Below are 9,351 nucleotides of genomic sequence, written 5' to 3' on the forward strand. Positions count from 1 at the left end.
AGGGAAAGAAATTATAGATCAATATTCCTATGAATTATGAGATATTCTTAAGAAAATGTTGCCAAGTTATTACTCCCATTATAACACTTCTTTTTTCATATGGTTTGCCCCAAGAACTAATTATTTAGCAAATTAGATGCAATGTATAGATACATTGGATAGAATGGGAATACCAATTTATGGACATTTTACGCACATATTCCATAAAGTACAATAGTAGACTATATCAAATCATTCTGTTATATCTTTTTTAATAACATAGTTGAGAATCATCTTTGTACAAAGTTTGGCTAAAATAGCCTGAAACCTAAAGACTGATTGATGAATGAAAAAATAAAAAAGATTTTTTGCCTATACATGCCTTATTTTTTTTTAAATAACTTAGTCCTGGCGTCCTCTACAAAGGACATAGAATAAAATATGAATAAAATATATTTTTTTCAAAAATGTTTTTTCTCCATTTGTTTTTTATGCTCCAACCAATGTAATGACATAAAACAACGACAAAATTCACAAAACGTTTTTTTCTGGTTAACATCAAATAACATTAACATTAAACAAAACGATATATTATAAACAATAGAACAGAAAATAAAGGAAAAATAAATATAGGCAACTAAAATCAACAAATTAGTTTTTTTTAAATAAACAATGGAAAAATTAGGTAGACTACAAAAATAATTCATATTAAGGGTCACTGACAAATAAGTTGTCCAAGATGGAGAAATCTTTAAAAACCTAGTTTAAAACACATGTGCAATGTTCCTATAGTCTTTGTATCCATGTTGCTTAAAAAAATTAAATTAAAAACGTTTCATACCATTTTCTATAAGAAAAATCAAGTATATAGTAAAATAAAATACAAAATATACTAAATACCAAATAAATATAATTCTTATTATTGATACATTATCATCATCATCGTCGTCATCATCAATCAATAAAAAAACATTTTTTATTTAGTTTGATTTGTATAAATCAAATAAATGAGCAGTTTAAAATAATGTTTTTAAAAAATTATTGTAGCTCTCGAGCACTTATATATTCGTTTTTATTAATAAAATTATTTTAAGAAAATTAAACATGATACTATCGTCCTGACTTGGCTGCGCATGCGCAGTATGAATAGAGACGCTGCACGCGAGGCCTGGCAATAGCTAACTGTCCTTCTTTCTTCTTTTCTCGATGTCCTGTTCATTTAAATAGTATCTTGAATCAGAGGGGAAACAACAAACCAACAAATATGGAGATCGGAACTGAGATTAGCAAGAAAATAAGGGTAAGCCGTTTACAGTGCGTAGCATTCGGCACGGTTTAGCGTGCTCGCTAATGAATGTTTGCTGCGCGTCTGTTGCTCGTTTTTTGCGCGTTTCTGTTTAATGAAATGTGTTTGGGGTGTTTTTAATACAGTAACGAGTTTTTGTTTATTGTTGTGTATTTGGATATCAGCGATCTTCACTAACTACCATAGTGTTCTTTAAAGGACGTTGGGATTAGCATGTAAATACTGTGTTACAGTGTTACATGAGCTTTCAGTGCCATGTGATTGTCATCTGGGGCCATCATCGATACTGTTTTGTAAAGGTTAAAGGTGGTAGTTAGTGTTTGTATGTTAAATAGTAATGCATCAGTGCAGATAAAGTTTTGTTTGGTCTTTTTTTATTTCTTGTTTTTCAGACTGCTATCAAAGGAAAGTTGCAGGAGCTCGGCGCTTATGTGGGTAAGAGCTCAAAACAGATATGCATAATTTATTTTTAATCAACTGCATTGTGTTTTCATCAGTTTTTGTAGTGCACTTGCTACGGAAAAAATGAACGGAAAGTCTTGTCATCTGCAAAATAGAAAGTTTAGCGAACAAATAAAGAATCAGATCACAGTGACACTCACAGCTGCCATTTTACATTTTCACTCTTGCATCTTCTTGACTGACTTTATAGAAACTTTATATTTTTATTGCAAAGTGTTTGCAGCACCGCTGTATACAATAAGATATTGCGAAATGTAAAATTACAATAGCTTGAATAAGCTACATATTAACATTGCAAAATGAGTAGCATAAAATAAATGTAAAGGAATAGGTCACTCAAAAATAAAAATATGCTGGAAATGTACTCCCCCTCAGGCCAGCCAAGATATAGATAAGTTTGGAAGAGATTTGGAGAAATGTAGCAATACATCACTTGCTCAGCAATGGATCCTCTGCAGTGAATGGGTGCCGTCAGAATGAGAGTCCAAACAGCTGATAAAAACATCACAATAATCCATGCACATCAATTAACATCTTGTGAAAAGCTGTTTTATGAATTGAAAAGCTGGAGAAACCAATATTAAGGACAGAAGACTCGTTATAACCAGAAGCAACGGTTTGAAGTTAAAATCGTCTTGATGGATTTGTTTCTTACAAAACATAGCTTTTCGCTCCACCAGACGTTAATTGATGAACTGGAGTTGTGTGGAGTTACGGGTGAACTATTCATTTAAAGGGGTAGTTCACCCAAAAATGAAATTACCCCTTGATTTACTCACCCTCAAGCCATCCTAAGTGTATATGACTTTCTTCTTTCAGACGAATCCAATTGGTGTTATGTTAAAAAAATGTCCTGGCTCTTCCAAACTTTATAATGGCACTGAATGGGTGTTATTTTTCAATAGTCCAAAAGAAGTCCAATAAAGTGCATCCATCCATCATAAAAAGTGCTCCACACGGCTCCGGGGGGTTAATAAAGGCCTTCTGAAGTGAAGCGATGTGTTTTTGTAAGAAAAATATCCATATTAAAAACTTTATAAACCATAATCTCTAGCTTCCGCGAACTGTCGTACGCGCGTTCACGAGAGAGTGGCGTTTCAGCGGCTGATGTAGGACGCAGGCTCCAGTGAGAATATGTTAGTCTCACGAGCAAAGGAAAACCAGGCTCCTCTTGGCTTATCTCGAAATCCTCTGACATTTTTCTTTACAAATCCTCGTTTTGTACTTCTAACTCGTGACCGGTGTTTTGTTTTGCTGTCTCCTGTGCGCTTCTGTGTTCATCACTTCTCACCGGAGCTTACGCTACGCCTGCGTCCTACATCATCCGCTGGAACACCACTCTCGTGAACGCGCGTACGACAGTTCACGGAAGCTAGAGATTACCGTTTTATAAAGGTTTAAAAATGGATATTTTTCTTACAAAAATGGATCGATTCGCTTCAGGAGACCTTGTGGAGCACTTTTTATGATGGATGGATGCACTTTATTGGACTTCTTTTGGACTATTGAAAAATAACACCCATTCAGTGCCATTCTAAAGCTTGGAAGAGACAGGACATTTTTTAACATAACTCCAATTGTAATCGTCTGAAAGAAGAAAGTCATATACACCTAGGATGCATTGAGGGTGAGTAAATCAAGGGGTACTTTTCATTTTTGGGTTAACTATCCCTTTAAGTAAAGTAACAATGTAGAGTAAAAAAATGCAGCAATTACTTTTAAACAATAAGAATACATTAAACAAAATAGTTGTAATCATTATTATTCTGGGTCAATTTAAATCAGAAGTAAATTTTTCCGTCCTCATGCATGTCTAAATGATGTTGTCTGGTAAACAGGATCTCTATTAAACAATTTCTGCATTAATGTGATGGTTGACTGACCTTGTTCAGATCAGATTAAATATGTTACCATGTGTCTCTGTCAGATGAGGAGCTTCCGGATTACATCATGGTCATGGTGGCCAATAAGAAGAACCCAAAGCAGATGGCAGACGACCTGTCCTTGTTTCTAGGCAACAATACCATTAAGTTCACTGTATGGTAGGTGAAAGTCTCCCTATTTACATTGTGATGTTTTGAGTCTCTTCTGCTCACCAATGCTGCATTTATAAAAAAATAATAATAATACAGGAAAAACGGTAATATAGTTACAATTTAAAATGACTGTTTTGTATTTGAATATGTTTTGGAATGTAATTTATTCCTATTTATTAAAGCTGAATTTTCAGCATCATTCCTCCAGTCTTCAGTGTCACATGATCCCTCAGAAATCATTCTAATGTGCTGATTTGCTGCTTAAGAAATGTTTCTTATTGTTATCAATGTTGAAAACGTTTGTGCAGAGAAAGTAAAAAATAATGAAGTAAATGCTGTTTGTGTGTGTTGTAGGCTACATGGTGTTCTGGAGAAGCTACGATCGGTTGCAACTGGTATGTTTCATATTGGAGATCATGTTGAAATATTTTTCTCTACAAAAGGGGGGCCCGGCAGAAAAAGTTTGGGAACCACTGCTATAGTGCATGGTTTTACTTTAACTTTTTTGCATTAAATAATACAATTAATAATAACATAACTCAGTCAAGTATTTAAACATTGAATTATATTGTGACCTATTGACTTGAAAATTTGAGTTATTCTGTCTGTATCAGAGTTATTTTTTTAATTTATTTACATAATATTAGCATTTTGAATTAGCATTTATTTCTATAATTTTTAGTCATTTTGTTGTGTGCTTTAGTCATTTTTATTAATTTATGTATGTTTCATTCATTTTTATTTCAGTTTTAGTTTTTGTAGATTTCCCGTTACTTTTAGTGTCTGAACTTAAACTTATTTTGGTTAGTTGCCAAGCCAAACCGAAATAGTGTCGTTAAGTTAGTTTACCAATATTTGTATTTGTTTTGCAGAGCCCACATCACTCCATCCATCCGATCCAAACTCTGAGACCAGCATCCCAGCAGAAAACAACAGGAGGGGGGCGGAGCCTCGTGCTCTCGCCGTTTCCAGCTCACGTTCTGATAAGCTGGAGGGGCGTGTCTCAAGCTCCGCCCACGAGAACCGCACCAGGTATTTAAAGGGTTAGTTCACCCAAAAATGAAAATTCTGTCATTAATTTCTCCCCCTCGTGTTGTTCGAAACCCGTAAGACCTTCGTTCATCTTCGGAACACGATTTAAGATATTTTTGATGAAATCTGAGGGCTCTCTGACCCTCCCATAGACAGCAAGGTAACTACCACGTTCAAGATCCAGAAAAGTACCAAGATGATCGACAAAGTAGTCCGTGTGACATCAGTGGTTCAACTGTAAAGTTACGAAGCTACGAGAAAATGTGGAATAAAGTCATTATTTTTGTTTTCTTCGTGCAAAAAAGTATTCTCGTAGTTTCGTAACTTTACAGTTGAACCACTGATGTCACACGGACTACTTTGTCGATCATCTTGGTACTTTTCTGGACCTTGAACGTGGTAGTTACCTTGCTGTCTATGGGAGGGTCAGACAGACCTCAGATTTCATCAAAAATATCTTAAATTGTGTTCCGAAGATGAATGAAGGTCTTACGGGTTTAGAAACAACACGAGGGTGAGTAATTAATGACAGAATTTTCATTTTTGGGTGAACTAACCCTTTAATTCCCATGAGTGGATCAGCGAATCACTGTGAATTTGACTTATTTGCAAATAATGATTATTACAAGCTCACCAGTTTTTGTTTTATCTAGCAGGAGAGGCTCTTCTGAAAGACCCTCCAGACTCACATCTGCTGTCAAACCGCTGATGGAGGCGTCGACAGAAGCTGTGATTGACATCAAGCCCGATCTGGATGATGATCTCATTGCCTACGACCCCCTGGAGCAGAGCTTGACCTCTCAGGCTTTATACAGCCGCTCAACTGCGGACAGGCCACGGCCAGCGCTGGAGTCTTCAAGACGGACTGCGGACGCTTACAGGTCCTCAGACGTCACAAGAGGTCAGGAAAGGTCAGGTTCCAGCCATGCCCGGGGCTACAGGAGCTCAGCGGAGAGCAGCAGGGTGAGTGAATTTCGATGCAGTGAAAGCATCAGTTCAGTCCTGCGCTGATGCTGTAGCTCATCACCTCATTGAATGTCACCCTTCTGGCAGGAATTGTCCCGGAAACGAAAGGCTCCCGTAGCCAGTTCGGTGGTTCGGGTTCACAGAGGTCATGAACGCGGACAGGAGAGTGATGATCTGAATGAGGAGGAGGATGAAGATGAGGAGGACTACGGTATTGCCAGCAAAGTGTCTCTGCCATTGAAACCTGAGCGCAAGTACGTTCCTCTGTGAAATGGTGGAAAAGATATTTTTAAAATATGGTTATTAATAATTTATTGTTTACTCCTCCCAGAAATAGTTTGGTGTTTTGTGTGTTTCGCAGGCCTTCCCTCCCACCAGCCAAACAAGCCAACAAAAATCTGATCCTCAAAGCGATCTCAGAAGCTCAGAAATCCATCAACAAGACCACTACATACACAGGTTCACCATATGCATTTAATATTATACTTAATAATAACAATTTGTTTAACACAGTGCAGTTTTTTACGGAGCCCACACATGACATGTGGAAAAAAATATATATTGTGGCCATGAATAAAGAATTTGTTCCCTCGTTTTAATTCAATTGTAGCCATTTGTTTCTTCTTTTTAGTAAATTGTGGCCATGAAGTAATAATTCTTTTTGATTTAATTAAGAGAATGAGAGAATGAATTAGTACAACGCAGGGTTATTATAGTTAACTAAAACCAAAACTATAATTAAAACTAAAAAAATAATTGTTACTTGAAATAAAATAAACATTAACTGAAATAAAATACATAAAACTTTATATTTCAGCTAGTTGCCAAGGCAACATTTCTTATTTTAATTTAGTTGTTTAATTGGTTCATTTTGATTTAATAGTTTATTTTAATTATTTTAACTTGATGTACTAAAAAAACTAAAACTAAAATAAAAATGAATAAAAACGATATAAAAATACATTATATAAAATAAAACAAACTACTAAAAATGACAAACACAGCAACAACAAAACTCAAACTTTAAACTTAAAAAAACATTCAAAATATCAATAGAAACTATAATAGTATCTCAGAGATACTAAAATAAAAATTAGTTTAGTTTATTAATTTATAAAGCACATTTCAAAACAACAGAAGTTGCAACCAAAGTTCTGTACAGAGGTATTAAAACAAAATGAAAACAGAATTAACACACTGGATCAAAACCTTGGAGACAAATATAAAAATGTAAACGCCCTCAATTAAAACATGAAGAATACAGATAAGGATTGAGGGAATGTATTAAGTTGTGGAAATGAATTCTTAATTCATATCCATGATTTAACTAAAACGAAGGTACAAATTGGTGGCCACAGTACATATATTGTTGTCTGCATATCATGTGTGGGACTCGTTATTAAATATCGAATTGTAACGTGACCTTTTGACATGAAAATGTTAGTTAATCTGTCTGTGAAAATTATATTTTAGTATTGTTTATATACTTTTTCTTAATATTTTGAATTAGCTTTTATTTTTATTTTTTTCCAAATTTTTAGTAATGTTGTGCTTTTGTCATTATTAGTTTTGTAATATTACTGTTTAGGTGTAATTTCATTTTATTTCAGTTTTATTATTAGTTTTGATATATTTACTGCTAGTAATTTTAGTGCTTCAGCCTAAACTTATTTCAGTTACATTTTTGTTTAGTGTAGTATTTTTCCATTTAATATGTCTATTTTATTTTATTTCGGCTTTATTTCAATTAACAGAAATACTTCTAATAGTTGCAGTTTTAGTTAATGATAATAACCCTGGTTCTGTATTCTCTTGTCCAGTTCCCCAGCGGCAGACGGTTCCTGTAGCGCCACGGACACGTTCAGCGAGTGACGAGATGAATAATGCTGCAATCCGATTGGTCCAGGAGCACCTGCACGCTCTCACGCCTCAGGACGCGCTGCACAATAGTGAGTGTCTGTTACTTAAAGAAATACTGTGTTGACAGAAGGAACAAGAAATCAAACTACAAATTGATTTATTTTCTGTGTTTTGCAGCACAATCCATAGCTTTAGCATCTCGTCTGCAGTTGGAGCTTCCAGAAGAGGACACTCGAGAGCAGCTCAGTGAATACCGTGAGGGATATGACCTAACTTTGACCTCTGACAGTAAAGTCCATCTTAGTTGTACTATGGAACGTCACATTCTGTGAAGCTCAGTAGTCTCATGTAGCCAGACCTTTGACTAAACACACAAACATAGACAGGAAGAGACCATCTGATCAACATGTAAAGCAACTGACCATCTAGAATATATTTGAATATACACTATCATTAAAAAGATTGGGGTCAGTACAAATTTAAAAAAATTTTTTTTTGAAAGAATTGAATATTTTTTTCAACAAGGACACATTAAATTGATCAAAGGTGACAGTAAATACATAATGTTATAAAAGATTTCTATTTCAAATAAGTGATTTTCTGTTGAACTTTCAATTCATCAAAGAATCTTTGAAAAATGATGTATTACGGTTTTCACAAAAATACTAATCAGAGCAACTGTTTTCAAAAAATGATAAAAATAAGAAAAGTTTCTTAAGCAGCAAATCAGCATATTAGAATGATTTCTGAAGGATCATGTGATACTGAAGACTGGAGTAATGATGCTGAAAATTCAGCTTTGCATCACAGGAATAAAATACATTTTAAAATATATTCAAATAGAAAACAATTATTTTAAATTGTAAAAATATTTCACAATTTTACTGTTTTTACTATAATTTTGAACAAATTCATGCAACTTTTATTTTATTAGCATGAGAGACTTCTATAAAAACTTCAATCTTACGGACCCCAAACATTTGAACAGCAGTGTACTTAATCATATTTGTTGTTGTTTTTTTTTAATTCAGAGCTGCAGGTTTTAGAGGCGACGAGACTCGACGCTCTGGACACACGTTCATTCATCATGAGGAAACCGGAGCTTGAACAGACTCCACCAGTCAGGAGCAGGCTTAGTGCTGTCAATCAAACTGAAGACCCGCCCATCACGTCCCGAATGGTGCAGGCCAGGTATGACAGACAGGTTTCAAGCAAAAACAATGTTGAGATCCATATACACTACCATGCAAAAGTTTGGGATCGGTAAGATTGTTTAAATATGTTTGAAAAAAGTCTTATGCTCACCAAGGCTGCATTAATTTGATAAAAAAAATACAGTAGAAACAGTAATATTGTGAAATATTATTACTATTTAAAATAACCGTTTTCTATTTGAATATATTTTAAAATGTAATTTATTCTTGTGATGCAGTGCTGAATTTTCAGCATCATTACTCCAGTCTTCACAGGGTGTCCGCGGGTCCTTAAAAAGTCTTAAAATGTCTTAAATTCGGATTCGATGGGTCTTAATTATTTTTGGTCTCATTACTGCTAAAATATCTCAAGTCTGACGGACCTAATGACTCTACAATCATTGGACAGACCGAAGATTTTTTCTTCCCCGCGGTAAGCTACTGCGTCATCAGAGAGAATTGCAGTAAGTTAGCAGAATACAGAATACAAGCTCGCGCTGAAGCTCACTCTGTTTGT

At 34.9% G+C, this 9,351-nt stretch overlaps 1 protein-coding gene across 2 annotated transcripts in view; it reads left to right on the top strand.

The window, feature by feature from the left end:
• The first annotated feature begins 1,110 nt into the window (after positions 1-1,110).
• Positions 1,111-9,351, top strand: part of zc3h14 (zinc finger CCCH-type containing 14) — a 10,417-nt gene continuing 2,176 nt past the window's right edge. The window contains exons 1-11 of one of the 2 annotated variants that reach the window (XM_016526757.1): positions 1,111-1,279; positions 1,678-1,720; positions 3,675-3,789; positions 4,138-4,178; positions 4,656-4,815; positions 5,469-5,778; positions 5,869-6,035; positions 6,143-6,240; positions 7,602-7,730; positions 7,819-7,896; positions 8,673-8,832. In XM_016526757.1, coding sequence (XP_016382243.1) covers positions 1,244-1,279; positions 1,678-1,720; positions 3,675-3,789; positions 4,138-4,178; positions 4,656-4,815; positions 5,469-5,778; positions 5,869-6,035; positions 6,143-6,240; positions 7,602-7,730; positions 7,819-7,896; positions 8,673-8,832 — 1,337 coding nt within the window. In that variant the 5' untranslated portion in view covers positions 1,111-1,243. The remainder of the gene's footprint in view (positions 1,280-1,677; positions 1,721-3,674; positions 3,790-4,137; positions 4,179-4,655; positions 4,816-5,468; positions 5,779-5,868; positions 6,036-6,142; positions 6,241-7,601; positions 7,731-7,818; positions 7,897-8,672; positions 8,833-9,351) is intronic. The other variant, XM_016526758.1, reaches the window with a different exon arrangement.

This window comes from Sinocyclocheilus rhinocerous, unplaced genomic scaffold (assembly GCF_001515625.1).
Source record: "Sinocyclocheilus rhinocerous isolate Xijiao unplaced genomic scaffold, SAMN03320098_v1.1 scaffold303, whole genome shotgun sequence".
NCBI classification, from domain to species: Eukaryota; Metazoa; Chordata; class Actinopteri; order Cypriniformes; family Cyprinidae; genus Sinocyclocheilus; species Sinocyclocheilus rhinocerous.